The sequence below is a fragment of the Lupinus angustifolius genome, chromosome LG14, assembly GCF_001865875.1.
Source record: "Lupinus angustifolius cultivar Tanjil chromosome LG14, LupAngTanjil_v1.0, whole genome shotgun sequence".
Classification (NCBI taxonomy): Eukaryota; Viridiplantae; Streptophyta; class Magnoliopsida; order Fabales; family Fabaceae; genus Lupinus; species Lupinus angustifolius.
In genome coordinates, this window is record NC_032022.1 from 10,683,430 (window position 1) to 10,701,482 (window position 18,053).

Here is an 18,053-nt window from a genome sequence, read left to right on the forward strand (position 1 = left end):
AACAGAAAGAGAGAGAAAAAACAGATATAAGAATATTATATGAAATTTCAGCGAAGAATGAAATGCTAAGGGTCAAATATCTTGAAAATCAAACACCCCAAAGAAGAACACACGGTTCAATTATAATAATTATCTCTTTGAAGTATTAAATTTGCAGGCACTGACCTTAGGTATCAATGACCTCTTCAAAGTTGAATAATACATCAAAAGCTTCATTAACATCAACATTCAACCCATATACTTGCGTGATTATTCATTTTTCTCATCTTAGCTTATAATAATTTCATCTTTCAAATTCAACCAAATAATCAAATATGTTTTGGTCTTTGTTTAGTGCCACCTCTATGATCTCTTCAATTTTCTTCATCTTAGTTTTCTCTTTCCTAATTCTTCGTTCCTTCAGAAAAACCTCAACACTTCACATCCTTAACAAATGGTGGTTCTCCTTTGAAAACCGCTTCCACGTGTACCAATCCTTCAAAGTCCCACTCTACAATCAAAATTTTCAGGAAAATCAACTTTACCGGAAAATCATCACATACCTCGATTCTCTCCATTCCGTTCAGGATTCCGATTTCACCAACCTCTTCTCCGGTGACAACCCCTCCGATATCTTCTTCCAACTCGATGCAAACCAAGTCGTCGACGATACCTTCCTCGGCGCAAAGCTCCGATGGGTTAAACACGCCGTCGCCACCGTCGGCGGCGACTCCGATTCCGCCGCGCTTGTGCTCCGGATAAAGAAGAGAGACAAGCGCATGATTTTCTTACAGTACTTCCAGCACGTTCTCTCAGTAGCCGACGAGATAGAACAACGTCGGAAGGAAATCAAACTGTTTATTAACACCGGCGCCGGAGAAACCTCGCGATGGCGGTCGGTGCCGTTTAATCATCCAGCAAGCTTCGAAACAGTGGTGATGGATAATGAATTGAAAAACAAGGTGAAATCTGATCTTGAACAGTTTCTGAAATCGAAACACTACTATCACCGATTAGGGCGTGTTTGGAAGCGAAGCTATCTTCTCTACGGTTCATCCGGTACCGGAAAATCAAGTTTCATCGCAGCAATGGCGAAGTTCCTAAACTACGACGTTTACGACATCGACAACTCGAAAGTAACGAACGGTTCTGATTGGAAAACGCTTCTGATGCAAACAACGACTAAGTCAATGATCGTGATCGAGGATCTCGACCGTTTATTATCATCGAAATCAACGGCTGTTAATGGCAGCATATCTAGCGTGTTGAATTTCATGGACGGTGTCGTTTCATGTTGCGGAGAAGAACGCGTGATGGTTTTCACAATGAACGGTTCAAAAGATGAGGTTGATGAAACGGTTTTAAGGCCTGGTAGGGTTGATGTTCATATACACTTTCCATTATGTGATTTCTCAACGTTCAAGATTTTAGCGAACAGTTACTTAGGGTTGAAGGAGCATAAGCTTTTTCCACAAGTGGAAGAGGTTTTTTCTCAGACCGGGCCTCGGCTCAGCCCGGCTGAAGTTGGTGAGATTATGATATCGAACCGGAACTCTCCCAGTCGGGCCTTGAAAACCGTTATCGCAGCTTTACAAGTGCAATCTAACGGTAGGTTGAATGGGAGAGGATCGGGTCAGATCAGTTACGATAGGCCTGAACCGGCTGCGGTTATTTGTAGAGAAAGTGTTCATACCGTGAGGGAGTTCAAGAAATTGTATGGGCTTTTTAGTTTGGGAAGTAGAAAAAAGGATGGGTCCAATTATACGGGGCCCATAGAGAAAGAAGCTTCACGGAACTCGGGTTGGTTCGATAAAAAGGATTGAATTTAAATATTATTTTTCTTTTGGTTCGTTTGTGAAATGAATTCTGAATGAGAAAGAAATGAAAATGAAGGCTTCGGAGTTATAAGTGTATTTCATGCCTCAAACCTTCCATTTTTTTCTTCATTGCTCTTCAAAATCTAACTATAAATGTAAAGTTGTTGTAGATGGCACTAACAATTATCACATTGTTTTTATTTTTCTTCACTTAGCAATCTTGTTAGTTTCTTTGTAAATTTTATTTGTTGTTTGTACCACAGGAAAATAATGATATGCATTAAGCTTACCCAAATGAATTCCATATTGTTGTCAATTCTTGCATACTAATTTTCCTAATTAATTCAATGATGAAAGTTATCAAAAAAATTCATTGATTCTATTCTATATAATCACTTATCAGCATTCTCATTATGGTCAAAACTAGGTGTAGGCAAGAACATTCTTGGCACCAGCATCACTCCTCAGAAACAGTTGGCAGACCCTCTTTAAACCATGCAGATAGACCACCCTCTAGATAGAAAACATTGGTGAACCCATTAAGGACCAGCAAATAAGCTGCTATAAGAGACCTGTGAAAGTATCAAAATGTTACCATTAATGCATTAAGGGTAAAAGTGATATGCAACAGAATACAGCTAATACATTGCACCATTCCCTTGTATATAGATTAGGAAATGTGATATACAACAAAATACAGCTAATACATTTATACATTACACCAAAGGTATAGTTGGTATCTACTAATGGTATAACCATATCACTTTCTCTGATCTTACTTCCATGCAGTCCAAGCTATTACTTGCACCTTCTATTTTGTATTTTAGCTAAGACTATGTATATCTACCCTCCTTAGACCCCACTAAGTTGGAACCTCGTGCATTGGGCAACCCTTTTTTGTAGTACTGTTTACGATAGTATTAGTCTCATTTACCTATCCTCTAAAATCTAATCCTACGCTGGGTGCAAAGCACAAACACATCCACAAGGTTTTCCTCAAAATTGCCATATTTATATATGCTTACAAAATGGATACATCTCATAAATTTCATTATCAACCAATTTTTGGGTATATATTAATATACTAATAGATAAAACTCTTTTATGGTGAGTTTGAGTATAAGGTGAGAAAGTGAGTGTATTATCCACCCTCATTCAGTGAGTTGAAATCTTTATACACTCTAAAAGGAACTTTACACTTATGCTCAACTTTACACTTAAGCTCACTTAAGGAACTTTTTCTATATCCTAATAGCATATATAAGAAATTCTATGACCAAGTTTAATACCTTGATTGTTGACCTTCTGGCAGATTTTGTGATGGTTTCATTGTACCCCCTGATGAGCAAGCTACTATTATCTTTGCACTTTTATCTAGTTTTGATTCAACAACTGCCATCATGATCAAATATTTAGTTTTAGTCTTTCAGCAAATGCATGAATTCAAGAAATGCAAAGTTAAGTAAAGTTATCATACTCTTGATGAACTCAGGGTTCTCTTCTGTACCAGCAAAAATACCGAAGAATGCAAATGCAGCGCGTCTTGCAATGTCCCATGCTGTCCACTCTTTAATAAGCCTATATATTTGCACATTGATAGCATCTGGAGGATGAGCCTGCACTAATAGCAAAACTTATACGACGAATGTTGGAAATTAGAAGCATCAAAGATACAACGAAAAAGTGCAGCCTGAATGTCTCAGACTTCTAACACATGTTCACTAACCTCTTTGAACTCTGCTTCAGGCCTTACGTCGAGAATCACGAAGTTATTTTCTTTCTGAAGACGCAGAGCTTCTTTCGCTTCAACACTTCTTACCTGCATTACCATATCATAAACCCCTTTAGATATCTACTATTAATGTGATTTGTGATTGAAATGTGACATCACATTCCCTTATATTTTACACAGACTTTGGCCTTGTATTCCATGAATATATAGACAACAAAATGATTTTTAGTGATACTCTGTGTTATGGTAAACTACTACTATTCATAAAAGCAATATGTTAGCTAATGTTCTATTCTAAGAGTGGATATGTAGAACTGTAGAAGTGAATTGAAACAATGGATTCTAAGACAAATTTAACTCCATTTTTTTTAATCTACTTTATAAAAAATCTACCATTCTTGCCTCTGTCATTTTATGATCTTTGGCACTCTCCGTGTCTTATTAGATAACCAGTGTTTTAAAATCATGGTAGTCCCAGCCATCACAACATCTCCTGCAACATCTTGGTTGCACTAGCCACCGCAACTACAACACGGGTGGATCGCATCAAGCTGCATTAGGCCGTAACTATAATTTAAAAACCTGATCATAGTTGTCTTTGTGTATCTGATATTTTGAACCATGATTCTAAATTGACCTGAATTTCATATTCTTAACAAGACATTTTCAAGTTTGAGTAATTTTCATAGTTGAATATTTATGCAATTGGGATAGCATATGTGACAGAGATAGAATAAGAGTTGTACCCTTTTTTCCAGCAGTTTTTCTCTCTTAACCTTCCATTCTTCTTCAGCTAATCCCTCAAAGTAAAAGCAAAAAAAGAACTTACTAAGTTTCTATATATAATGTCTTCAAATTACTATGACAAAAGAGAACAACAAGTACCTGGTGATTTTGCTTCTTTAGTAGCTGCACTTTGTATTTTTAGCCCTCTTGTAATATTATGTGAATGTAATCTTTGACCTATGGATTTGTGTGATCTCACTCTCAACCAACATGAATTATGATATTGTGTACCTTCTAAAGAAGGTACCAAGTGCTGTAAAGATGGTGTAGATGTGTAATGTAGTGCAATTGAAGTAAAAGCTGCCATGATTTTAACTTTTAAGCTCACAAGTTTAAACAGAAAAATCTGATATGGGATGGCAACAATTTTATAGCTAATAGTAAATAGTTAAATTAGTGGAAGTACTTTGGATTAGTGTAGCTAGATTATTTTGTTATCTAGTGATGAGAACTTTAGATAGTATGTTGGAATGAGAATCTGTCCATTGTGGATATTTATGAGTGAGAATCTGAGTTTGTGGTTCATATTTAAGGAGTCCTTAACTATTTGGATATGGTTCTTTGTCATACTTTGTCTTCCTTTTTTATGATTTTAGTATTTATCCATTTGATTGATTTATACCTACTCACCATTTATTTGTATTATTTTTTTCGAATAATTGATTATAATTAAAAATGAATGATAGATAATAAAATGACAGTGTATAAAATTCTTACACTATTAATCTATATTATTTTCTTTTTTTTATTCTCTCTTTTCCTAAAGTAGTGTCTGCCAATATAAGTCTCCCTGTCTCTCTTTTTCAACATAAGCATTGTAATGTGGTATTTGCTACTTTTCTAATAAATCTCTTTTATTCGTACAACTCAACAAAACTTCCTTTAGTTTGCAATTGCATGCTTAACTTCTTTTTTTGGTTGTCTGAAATTTAAGTGTTGTCTCCAATCTTTTAAACTCAACTTCATTAAAGAGGGGAAAAGATTGAAAAAAATCATAAAACCATCAATTTTATAATTAGACATTATAAACTATTTTTCATCTTAATTAACTCTTAAATTTTATTTGTCAATAAAATTTATCTCTAAATAAAGATAATGTTAAACGACTAATAGATCAACAAAAAAATAGTGATATCAAACTCAAAACAATAACAATAAAATCATCACTATAATAATGCATGTTAGTCAATATCAATGGTAAAAAGAAATCATCGTCTTGAGAAGAAGAGTATAAATAAATTTCAAAATTAGAAGGAAACAATATAATAATATTTTATATATAAAAAATTAAAATCACATAATAATAATATGACAACTAAAATTAAAAAAATACATTAGTCATGATTTTTCATTCTTAATAATTGAAGATTATCTTTTATGGAAGAAAGTTATAAAGATAACAGAAAATGGATTATGTTATATATCCTCTTAAAGTTATTAGTTGAGCTAAATTATTAAAGGTATTTATTATTTCAAACATATATGGACCTATCATAATAAAAAGGTTATTGTTATTAATTTTTCAACAGAGAATCAATTCATTTATCAGGAAAGCTGTATTATTTTTTTGGTTGATAGGAAAGCAGTACTTAAACCCTAATAAAGGTTATGTAGATTTGAAGTTATTATAAGAGACGAAGCTACACCATTAACTATTCTAGCAAACTAATTATGTCTACTTTAATAATATAAACAAGTAGCTTTTATGTTAAGAATTGTTGGACATTGATTTTATTAAGTGTAAAATGCATTCATTTATCTTCTCCAATATAAAGAAATTTATGAAAACCTAAGAAATATACCAACTTTTATTTAGATTCTCCAATGCATTCATGCTTCATTTTGAACCTTCTTCTAGACATAACATTAAGAAATAACTACTATTGGATAGAATATTTACATAAATACAAGTGTTAAATATTAAGAAGGGGGAGTTTTGTTATCGGAAGTGATTTATCTAATTTGAACATGATTATCTCCTATAAATAACCATATTTATGGTAGATGATACAATGACAATATGAAAAACTCGTAAACTATTAATGCATGTATTTATTTCTCATATTTTGATGTTATTCTTCTATTACAAGAGTAGCTGCAATTTCCTTAAGATAACTTGGTCTATCTCCCTATAGTTTAAAAGAACTCTTATTTCTTTCACTCTTTCACCTTATTGAGCCAATTGAAAAGATAGCATCAATACTCAGAAGCTAAAGCTCAACATTGCGCTCCAGTTAAACAAACATTTAACATAGTCATCCTTGCTAATAGCTCTTCCTAAGTAGACAATTTTCCAGTTTCTTGTAAAAATATGTTTTTCCTTTGTATTCGTTTATGAAAATGTTATTTCTGCATTTAACTCTTACACTTAAAAGAATATAATAAAATTGTACATGCACAGAATTGTATTTCTCTTTTTTTTCTGTATGGGTAATTATATAATATAAATCACACGTACACATCACAACTCGTTATATTTATTTAACTCCACAGGAAAATGTATTTATGATTTTAGTTGGCTTGAATGGTAAATTTGAAATTGTACAAAATTTATTTTAAATTTCAATTCAAGTAGAATTTTAAATTTTCAAGTTAAAAATACTAGTAATACACTCTTTTTTGGGTACATAGTAATACATATTCTTTGATTCATATACTAGCAACACACTCTCTTCAATAATCTCTTCAAAATATATCCATGAGATATTTTAGGTCATATATATTGACTCTACTAATAATAAAAAATGTGTCTAAAAGAGTATTTTTATTTAAATTATAAATATCTTTCACTAACAAGAATGTAAAGAATGTGCTATTAGTATTCTTAAGAATATATATTTAGGCAGCGGTGAACAACCAATAAAGTCTTAGTTTAATGGTATAATATTATATTAGATTTTTAAACAAATTTCAGAAAATTAAGGGTTCAATTCTTATAAATAACATTCGATATTTTCGATATTTGTTTCAAATGATATCATACATATCAAAAAGATGAGTTGGTTAAAAAGTTGTGAGGAATACCTTTCCATATATCAAACAAAAGTCTAGTATGTACAAAAGTCTAGTAAACATACATGTGCAAGACATATATTGATGGTGATGTGTAAGTGTTGCCAATGTCTCTACCTCCATTGACAATAATTATTGGAAAATTTAAAATCAATTTCTCTCTTTTGTATAATATAAAATGAGTACTTGCAGAAATGACTAAGTGAATAAAGAAAATAGAGAAGAGTAGAAGAATAACATCAAGAATTTTAATGTGAAAAAACCTCCTCAATGTGAGAATGAAACAACCACGGGACCTAGTCCAAAAAATATCCCCACTATAAAAAGTAGAATTACAATATTTGACTCTCTCCTACTAAGAAAATAACACTCAATCTCACCCAAAAAGTATAGAAATACAAACTCTCTCTAATATCTTATTATGAATACAAGTATCATACTAAGTGAATATAAACTCTCTCAACTTCTGTTTATGTTGTTCTTTCTCACTTGCTGGTTGCATCTCTTCCTCACAAGCCTCCTATATAGTGAATGAGAGGAAGACTTATCATAAAGATATATTGGATAATTAATTGTTGTCATACTTTTCAATATACTTTTGAAAAATGTTACTCCAATTTTATAAGTTAGACTTCAAAGTTCTTAAAAGTCAAAGAATAATTCCAAGACCTTAGAATATCTATCATTAAATATATTCAATGGTTCATCTACTAAGGATTATAGATCTTACTTCCACATCAATTAGGAAGGATTCCAACAATAATGATATACAGTTGAAGTATGCAACAAAGATACTGAATAATAATTATAATATTTTTTAACTTCTTTTTTCTTCTTTTTGAAATAGGCAATTTTAAGTTTAGAAAGAATTGAAAATGTTATAAAAATTGTTATTTTCTAATTCTGTGGAACTGGACTTGGTTCCAATATATTCTAATGTGCACAACAAACAAAATCATTGAAATTGAGAGTTCCAATTCCAAAGCTCTATTACAAACATAACTCAATTATAATATTTATGTTCTAATAATGTAAAGATTTATACATAACTGATATATTATTCTTTTTTATTTGGACTACTTTTTATTTAAAGAATCAATGATGATTGAAAATGATGGTGGATAATACACTGATAGTGTATAAAACTCATACACTGTCAGTGTATACATCTTTTCTCTAACTCAATGTGTCAAATGATACCTTCACTATGCCAAATATCGTAATAAACATCAGTCATTCAACAACGTAATTTTGAACGACGCTGTTGAAAATAAGGTGGAAGAACATCAACAACGCATAATAAAACATGCGCTGACAATTTGTGTAACTTCAACAACGCATTCTTGACAAAACGCTGTTGAACATCAACAACATTAGTGCTGACTTGAATGATTTATGTTTAACAATGCATTTGATAGAAAACATTGTTGATGTTAATACATGCAACAACGCATAATTATTGAAGTATCGTTGAAGATGACATAGTAACCACACTTGCTTAATTATGCACTGTTGATTTTTTACTACTTTTTAAACGTTTGAGATATTAATGGTGGCAGTTATATGCGTCTCTTCGTTTGTTGAAATATTAATGGTTGAGTGGTTATGCGTTTCTTGGTTGTTGAAATATTAATGGTTGAGTGGTTATGTGTCTCTTCGTTTATTGAAATATTAATGGTATTATGGTTCACTCATATATAAATATTGTGGTTCACTCAATGTGTAAATATATACATTAATTATATTTAAGAAAACTAATGATAATTAAATATAAACGTTAAATGATCTACTATAATGCTTACATTTTTTCTCACATTATACGCTTGAGAAGTTGGTTTCCAACCCACTCCATTAGGCCATTATTCCAACTTAAGTGGCTAGCTAACTGATATAAATTTAACAATTAAAACTACTGTGTTACATAATATGTAATTCTCTACTGTGAACTTAACATCAATTGTATGTTCATAAAAAAGTAACCAAACACGCACTTAGACACTCTAGTGAAAAATTAAAAGAAAACATAATACTGATCTTAAAAAAAATATTGAACATAATATATGGTTGGTATATTACCACAAATTACGTACCTGGTTGATTAAGACAACTTGCTAATGGTGTCATTCCCTGTAAAGTATCACCTTGGTTTTGAAATCACATGAGCAACCTATCATTATGCATCATCAATCATTAGTTATTAACAATTCTTTTTGCTTCTGTTATTAACAATTTAATATATGCCAACAAAACTCAAAAATAAGTAATAAAAAACCTATAAAAATTGTTTCAGCCAACAGAAAGAGAGAGAAAAAACAGATATAAGAATATTATATGAAATTTCAGCGAAGAATGAAATGCTAAGGGTCAAATATCTTGAAAATCAAACACCCCAAAGAAGAACACACGGTTCAATTATAATAATTATCTCTTTGAAGTATTAAATTTGCAGGCACTGACCTTAGGTATCAATGACCTCTTCAAAGTTGAATAATACATCAAAAGCTTCATTAACATCAACATTCAACCCATATACTTGCGTGATTATTCATTTTTCTCATCTTAGCTTATAATAATTTCATCTTTCAAATTCAACCAAATAATCAAATATGTTTTGGTCTTTGTTTAGTGCCACCTCTATGATCTCTTCAATTTTCTTCATCTTAGTTTTCTCTTTCCTAATTCTTCGTTCCTTCAGAAAAACCTCAACACTTCACATCCTTAACAAATGGTGGTTCTCCTTTGAAAACCGCTTCCACGTGTACCAATCCTTCAAAGTCCCACTCTACAATCAAAATTTTCAGGAAAATCAACTTTACCGGAAAATCATCACATACCTCGATTCTCTCCATTCCGTTCAGGATTCCGATTTCACCAACCTCTTCTCCGGTGACAACCCCTCCGATATCTTCTTCCAACTCGATGCAAACCAAGTCGTCGACGATACCTTCCTCGGCGCAAAGCTCCGATGGGTTAAACACGCCGTCGCCACCGTCGGCGGCGACTCCGATTCCGCCGCGCTTGTGCTCCGGATAAAGAAGAGAGACAAGCGCATGATTTTCTTACAGTACTTCCAGCACGTTCTCTCAGTAGCCGACGAGATAGAACAACGTCGGAAGGAAATCAAACTGTTTATTAACACCGGCGCCGGAGAAACCTCGCGATGGCGGTCGGTGCCGTTTAATCATCCAGCAAGCTTCGAAACAGTGGTGATGGATAATGAATTGAAAAACAAGGTGAAATCTGATCTTGAACAGTTTCTGAAATCGAAACACTACTATCACCGATTAGGGCGTGTTTGGAAGCGAAGCTATCTTCTCTACGGTTCATCCGGTACCGGAAAATCAAGTTTCATCGCAGCAATGGCGAAGTTCCTAAACTACGACGTTTACGACATCGACAACTCGAAAGTAACGAACGGTTCTGATTGGAAAACGCTTCTGATGCAAACAACGACTAAGTCAATGATCGTGATCGAGGATCTCGACCGTTTATTATCATCGAAATCAACGGCTGTTAATGGCAGCATATCTAGCGTGTTGAATTTCATGGACGGTGTCGTTTCATGTTGCGGAGAAGAACGCGTGATGGTTTTCACAATGAACGGTTCAAAAGATGAGGTTGATGAAACGGTTTTAAGGCCTGGTAGGGTTGATGTTCATATACACTTTCCATTATGTGATTTCTCAACGTTCAAGATTTTAGCGAACAGTTACTTAGGGTTGAAGGAGCATAAGCTTTTTCCACAAGTGGAAGAGGTTTTTTCTCAGACCGGGCCTCGGCTCAGCCCGGCTGAAGTTGGTGAGATTATGATATCGAACCGGAACTCTCCCAGTCGGGCCTTGAAAACCGTTATCGCAGCTTTACAAGTGCAATCTAACGGTAGGTTGAATGGGAGAGGATCGGGTCAGATCAGTTACGATAGGCCTGAACCGGCTGCGGTTATTTGTAGAGAAAGTGTTCATACCGTGAGGGAGTTCAAGAAATTGTATGGGCTTTTTAGTTTGGGAAGTAGAAAAAAGGATGGGTCCAATTATACGGGGCCCATAGAGAAAGAAGCTTCACGGAACTCGGGTTGGTTCGATAAAAAGGATTGAATTTAAATATTATTTTTCTTTTGGTTCGTTTGTGAAATGAATTCTGAATGAGAAAGAAATGAAAATGAAGGCTTCGGAGTTATAAGTGTATTTCATGCCTCAAACCTTCCATTTTTTTCTTCATTGCTCTTCAAAATCTAACTATAAATGTAAAGTTGTTGTAGATGGCACTAACAATTATCACATTGTTTTTATTTTTCTTCACTTAGCAATCTTGTTAGTTTCTTTGTAAATTTTATTTGTTGTTTGTACCACAGGAAAATAATGATATGCATTAAGCTTACCCAAATGAATTCCATATTGTTGTCAATTCTTGCATACTAATTTTCCTAATTAATTCAATGATGAAAGTTATCAAAAAAATTCATTGATTCTATTCTATATAATCACTTATCAGCATTCTCATTATGGTCAAAACTAGGTGTAGGCAAGAACATTCTTGGCACCAGCATCACTCCTCAGAAACAGTTGGCAGACCCTCTTTAAACCATGCAGATAGACCACCCTCTAGATAGAAAACATTGGTGAACCCATTAAGGACCAGCAAATAAGCTGCTATAAGAGACCTGTGAAAGTATCAAAATGTTACCATTAATGCATTAAGGGTAAAAGTGATATGCAACAGAATACAGCTAATACATTGCACCATTCCCTTGTATATAGATTAGGAAATGTGATATACAACAAAATACAGCTAATACATTTATACATTACACCAAAGGTATAGTTGGTATCTACTAATGGTATAACCATATCACTTTCTCTGATCTTACTTCCATGCAGTCCAAGCTATTACTTGCACCTTCTATTTTGTATTTTAGCTAAGACTATGTATATCTACCCTCCTTAGACCCCACTAAGTTGGAACCTCGTGCATTGGGCAACCCTTTTTTGTAGTACTGTTTACGATAGTATTAGTCTCATTTACCTATCCTCTAAAATCTAATCCTACGCTGGGTGCAAAGCACAAACACATCCACAAGGTTTTCCTCAAAATTGCCATATTTATATATGCTTACAAAATGGATACATCTCATAAATTTCATTATCAACCAATTTTTGGGTATATATTAATATACTAATAGATAAAACTCTTTTATGGTGAGTTTGAGTATAAGGTGAGAAAGTGAGTGTATTATCCACCCTCATTCAGTGAGTTGAAATCTTTATACACTCTAAAAGGAACTTTACACTTATGCTCAACTTTACACTTAAGCTCACTTAAGGAACTTTTTCTATATCCTAATAGCATATATAAGAAATTCTATGACCAAGTTTAATACCTTGATTGTTGACCTTCTGGCAGATTTTGTGATGGTTTCATTGTACCCCCTGATGAGCAAGCTACTATTATCTTTGCACTTTTATCTAGTTTTGATTCAACAACTGCCATCATGATCAAATATTTAGTTTTAGTCTTTCAGCAAATGCATGAATTCAAGAAATGCAAAGTTAAGTAAAGTTATCATACTCTTGATGAACTCAGGGTTCTCTTCTGTACCAGCAAAAATACCGAAGAATGCAAATGCAGCGCGTCTTGCAATGTCCCATGCTGTCCACTCTTTAATAAGCCTATATATTTGCACATTGATAGCATCTGGAGGATGAGCCTGCACTAATAGCAAAACTTATACGACGAATGTTGGAAATTAGAAGCATCAAAGATACAACGAAAAAGTGCAGCCTGAATGTCTCAGACTTCTAACACATGTTCACTAACCTCTTTGAACTCTGCTTCAGGCCTTACGTCGAGAATCACGAAGTTATTTTCTTTCTGAAGACGCAGAGCTTCTTTCGCTTCAACACTTCTTACCTGCATTACCATATCATAAACCCCTTTAGATATCTACTATTAATGTGATTTGTGATTGAAATGTGACATCACATTCCCTTATATTTTACACAGACTTTGGCCTTGTATTCCATGAATATATAGACAACAAAATGATTTTTAGTGATACTCTGTGTTATGGTAAACTACTACTATTCATAAAAGCAATATGTTAGCTAATGTTCTATTCTAAGAGTGGATATGTAGAACTGTAGAAGTGAATTGAAACAATGGATTCTAAGACAAATTTAACTCCATTTTTTTTAATCTACTTTATAAAAAATCTACCATTCTTGCCTCTGTCATTTTATGATCTTTGGCACTCTCCGTGTCTTATTAGATAACCAGTGTTTTAAAATCATGGTAGTCCCAGCCATCACAACATCTCCTGCAACATCTTGGTTGCACTAGCCACCGCAACTACAACACGGGTGGATCGCATCAAGCTGCATTAGGCCGTAACTATAATTTAAAAACCTGATCATAGTTGTCTTTGTGTATCTGATATTTTGAACCATGATTCTAAATTGACCTGAATTTCATATTCTTAACAAGACATTTTCAAGTTTGAGTAATTTTCATAGTTGAATATTTATGCAATTGGGATAGCATATGTGACAGAGATAGAATAAGAGTTGTACCCTTTTTTCCAGCAGTTTTTCTCTCTTAACCTTCCATTCTTCTTCAGCTAATCCCTCAAAGTAAAAGCAAAAAAAGAACTTACTAAGTTTCTATATATAATGTCTTCAAATTACTATGACAAAAGAGAACAACAAGTACCTGGTGATTTTGCTTCTTTAGTAGCTGCACTTTGTATTTTTAGCCCTCTTGTAATATTATGTGAATGTAATCTTTGACCTATGGATTTGTGTGATCTCACTCTCAACCAACATGAATTATGATATTGTGTACCTTCTAAAGAAGGTACCAAGTGCTGTAAAGATGGTGTAGATGTGTAATGTAGTGCAATTGAAGTAAAAGCTGCCATGATTTTAACTTTTAAGCTCACAAGTTTAAACAGAAAAATCTGATATGGGATGGCAACAATTTTATAGCTAATAGTAAATAGTTAAATTAGTGGAAGTACTTTGGATTAGTGTAGCTAGATTATTTTGTTATCTAGTGATGAGAACTTTAGATAGTATGTTGGAATGAGAATCTGTCCATTGTGGATATTTATGAGTGAGAATCTGAGTTTGTGGTTCATATTTAAGGAGTCCTTAACTATTTGGATATGGTTCTTTGTCATACTTTGTCTTCCTTTTTTATGATTTTAGTATTTATCCATTTGATTGATTTATACCTACTCACCATTTATTTGTATTATTTTTTTCGAATAATTGATTATAATTAAAAATGAATGATAGATAATAAAATGACAGTGTATAAAATTCTTACACTATTAATCTATATTATTTTCTTTTTTTTATTCTCTCTTTTCCTAAAGTAGTGTCTGCCAATATAAGTCTCCCTGTCTCTCTTTTTCAACATAAGCATTGTAATGTGGTATTTGCTACTTTTCTAATAAATCTCTTTTATTCGTACAACTCAACAAAACTTCCTTTAGTTTGCAATTGCATGCTTAACTTCTTTTTTTGGTTGTCTGAAATTTAAGTGTTGTCTCCAATCTTTTAAACTCAACTTCATTAAAGAGGGGAAAAGATTGAAAAAAATCATAAAACCATCAATTTTATAATTAGACATTATAAACTATTTTTCATCTTAATTAACTCTTAAATTTTATTTGTCAATAAAATTTATCTCTAAATAAAGATAATGTTAAACGACTAATAGATCAACAAAAAAATAGTGATATCAAACTCAAAACAATAACAATAAAATCATCACTATAATAATGCATGTTAGTCAATATCAATGGTAAAAAGAAATCATCGTCTTGAGAAGAAGAGTATAAATAAATTTCAAAATTAGAAGGAAACAATATAATAATATTTTATATATAAAAAATTAAAATCACATAATAATAATATGACAACTAAAATTAAAAAAATACATTAGTCATGATTTTTCATTCTTAATAATTGAAGATTATCTTTTATGGAAGAAAGTTATAAAGATAACAGAAAATGGATTATGTTATATATCCTCTTAAAGTTATTAGTTGAGCTAAATTATTAAAGGTATTTATTATTTCAAACATATATGGACCTATCATAATAAAAAGGTTATTGTTATTAATTTTTCAACAGAGAATCAATTCATTTATCAGGAAAGCTGTATTATTTTTTTGGTTGATAGGAAAGCAGTACTTAAACCCTAATAAAGGTTATGTAGATTTGAAGTTATTATAAGAGACGAAGCTACACCATTAACTATTCTAGCAAACTAATTATGTCTACTTTAATAATATAAACAAGTAGCTTTTATGTTAAGAATTGTTGGACATTGATTTTATTAAGTGTAAAATGCATTCATTTATCTTCTCCAATATAAAGAAATTTATGAAAACCTAAGAAATATACCAACTTTTATTTAGATTCTCCAATGCATTCATGCTTCATTTTGAACCTTCTTCTAGACATAACATTAAGAAATAACTACTATTGGATAGAATATTTACATAAATACAAGTGTTAAATATTAAGAAGGGGGAGTTTTGTTATCGGAAGTGATTTATCTAATTTGAACATGATTATCTCCTATAAATAACCATATTTATGGTAGATGATACAATGACAATATGAAAAACTCGTAAACTATTAATGCATGTATTTATTTCTCATATTTTGATGTTATTCTTCTATTACAAGAGTAGCTGCAATTTCCTTAAGATAACTTGGTCTATCTCCCTATAGTTTAAAAGAACTCTTATTTCTTTCACTCTTTCACCTTATTGAGCCAATTGAAAAGATAGCATCAATACTCAGAAGCTAAAGCTCAACATTGCGCTCCAGTTAAACAAACATTTAACATAGTCATCCTTGCTAATAGCTCTTCCTAAGTAGACAATTTTCCAGTTTCTTGTAAAAATATGTTTTTCCTTTGTATTCGTTTATGAAAATGTTATTTCTGCATTTAACTCTTACACTTAAAAGAATATAATAAAATTGTACATGCACAGAATTGTATTTCTCTTTTTTTTCTGTATGGGTAATTATATAATATAAATCACACGTACACATCACAACTCGTTATATTTATTTAACTCCACAGGAAAATGTATTTATGATTTTAGTTGGCTTGAATGGTAAATTTGAAATTGTACAAAATTTATTTTAAATTTCAATTCAAGTAGAATTTTAAATTTTCAAGTTAAAAATACTAGTAATACACTCTTTTTTGGGTACATAGTAATACATATTCTTTGATTCATATACTAGCAACACACTCTCTTCAATAATCTCTTCAAAATATATCCATGAGATATTTTAGGTCATATATATTGACTCTACTAATAATAAAAAATGTGTCTAAAAGAGTATTTTTATTTAAATTATAAATATCTTTCACTAACAAGAATGTAAAGAATGTGCTATTAGTATTCTTAAGAATATATATTTAGGCAGCGGTGAACAACCAATAAAGTCTTAGTTTAATGGTATAATATTATATTAGATTTTTAAACAAATTTCAGAAAATTAAGGGTTCAATTCTTATAAATAACATTCGATATTTTCGATATTTGTTTCAAATGATATCATACATATCAAAAAGATGAGTTGGTTAAAAAGTTGTGAGGAATACCTTTCCATATATCAAACAAAAGTCTAGTATGTACAAAAGTCTAGTAAACATACATGTGCAAGACATATATTGATGGTGATGTGTAAGTGTTGCCAATGTCTCTACCTCCATTGACAATAATTATTGGAAAATTTAAAATCAATTTCTCTCTTTTGTATAATATAAAATGAGTACTTGCAGAAATGACTAAGTGAATAAAGAAAATAGAGAAGAGTAGAAGAATAACATCAAGAATTTTAATGTGAAAAAACCTCCTCAATGTGAGAATGAAACAACCACGGGACCTAGTCCAAAAAATATCCCCACTATAAAAAGTAGAATTACAATATTTGACTCTCTCCTACTAAGAAAATAACACTCAATCTCACCCAAAAAGTATAGAAATACAAACTCTCTCTAATATCTTATTATGAATACAAGTATCATACTAAGTGAATATAAACTCTCTCAACTTCTGTTTATGTTGTTCTTTCTCACTTGCTGGTTGCATCTCTTCCTCACAAGCCTCCTATATAGTGAATGAGAGGAAGACTTATCATAAAGATATATTGGATAATTAATTGTTGTCATACTTTTCAATATACTTTTGAAAAATGTTACTCCAATTTTATAAGTTAGACTTCAAAGTTCTTAAAAGTCAAAGAATAATTCCAAGACCTTAGAATATCTATCATTAAATATATTCAATGGTTCATCTACTAAGGATTATAGATCTTACTTCCACATCAATTAGGAAGGATTCCAACAATAATGATATACAGTTGAAGTATGCAACAAAGATACTGAATAATAATTATAATATTTTTTAACTTCTTTTTTCTTCTTTTTGAAATAGGCAATTTTAAGTTTAGAAAGAATTGAAAATGTTATAAAAATTGTTATTTTCTAATTCTGTGGAACTGGACTTGGTTCCAATATATTCTAATGTGCACAACAAACAAAATCATTGAAATTGAGAGTTCCAATTCCAAAGCTCTATTACAAACATAACTCAATTATAATATTTATGTTCTAATAATGTAAAGATTTATACATAACTGATATATTATTCTTTTTTATTTGGACTACTTTTTATTTAAAGAATCAATGATGATTGA

The 18,053-nt window shown here is 31.7% G+C and overlaps 4 protein-coding genes across 4 annotated transcripts; 2 read left to right on the forward strand and 2 right to left on the reverse strand.

Moving 5' to 3' along the window:
• On the forward strand, positions 1-1,883 carry LOC109326649 (AAA-ATPase At2g46620-like). The gene has a single exon (XM_019559373.1). The coding sequence runs from the start codon at positions 315-317 to the stop codon at positions 1,800-1,802; it is 1,488 nt and encodes a 495-aa protein (XP_019414918.1). The 5' UTR covers positions 1-314; the 3' UTR covers positions 1,803-1,883.
• On the reverse strand, positions 2,045-4,790 carry LOC109326652 (rhodanese-like domain-containing protein 14, chloroplastic). Its single transcript, XM_019559376.1, has 6 exons — positions 4,414-4,790; positions 4,275-4,321; positions 3,523-3,615; positions 3,274-3,412; positions 3,086-3,188; positions 2,045-2,368 (listed from the first exon to the last, which is right to left on the reverse strand). The coding sequence occupies exons 1-6, from the start codon at positions 4,619-4,621 to the stop codon at positions 2,254-2,256; spliced, it is 705 nt and encodes a 234-aa protein (XP_019414921.1). The 5' UTR covers positions 4,622-4,790; the 3' UTR covers positions 2,045-2,253.
• LOC109327045 (AAA-ATPase At2g46620-like) lies at positions 9,722-11,501 on the forward strand. Its single transcript, XM_019560028.1, has one exon. The coding sequence runs from the start codon at positions 9,933-9,935 to the stop codon at positions 11,418-11,420; it is 1,488 nt and encodes a 495-aa protein (XP_019415573.1). The 5' UTR covers positions 9,722-9,932; the 3' UTR covers positions 11,421-11,501.
• On the reverse strand, positions 11,663-14,408 carry LOC109327046 (rhodanese-like domain-containing protein 14, chloroplastic). Its single transcript, XM_019560029.1, has 6 exons — positions 14,032-14,408; positions 13,893-13,939; positions 13,141-13,233; positions 12,892-13,030; positions 12,704-12,806; positions 11,663-11,986 (listed from the first exon to the last, which is right to left on the reverse strand). Exons 1-6 carry the CDS (start codon positions 14,237-14,239, stop codon positions 11,872-11,874), a joined length of 705 nt encoding a protein of 234 aa, XP_019415574.1. The 5' UTR covers positions 14,240-14,408; the 3' UTR covers positions 11,663-11,871.

Excerpts from the sequence above, each read along its gene's own strand:
- LOC109326652 (XM_019559376.1), bottom strand. The coding sequence starts at position 4,621 with ATGGCAGCTTTTACTTCAATTGCACTACATTACACATCTACACCATCT. Across the intron at positions 4,322-4,413 it reads TAAAGAAGCAAAATCACCAG|CTGAAGAAGAATGGAAGGTT; the intron begins GTACTTGTTGTT and ends TTGAGGGATTAG. Across the intron at positions 2,369-3,085 it reads CCAGAAGGTCAACAATCAAG|GTCTCTTATAGCAGCTTATT; the intron begins GTATTAAACTTG and ends ATACTTTCACAG.
- LOC109326649 (XM_019559373.1), top strand. The coding sequence starts at position 315 with ATGTTTTGGTCTTTGTTTAGTGCCACCTCTATGATCTCTTCAATTTTC.
- LOC109327045 (XM_019560028.1), top strand. The coding sequence starts at position 9,933 with ATGTTTTGGTCTTTGTTTAGTGCCACCTCTATGATCTCTTCAATTTTC.
- LOC109327046 (XM_019560029.1), bottom strand. The coding sequence starts at position 14,239 with ATGGCAGCTTTTACTTCAATTGCACTACATTACACATCTACACCATCT. Across the intron at positions 13,234-13,892 it reads AAAAACTGCTGGAAAAAAGG|GTAAGAAGTGTTGAAGCGAA; the intron begins GTACAACTCTTA and ends ATGGTAATGCAG. Across the intron at positions 12,807-12,891 it reads GAACCCTGAGTTCATCAAGA|TTGTTGAATCAAAACTAGAT; the intron begins GTATGATAACTT and ends TCATGATGGCAG.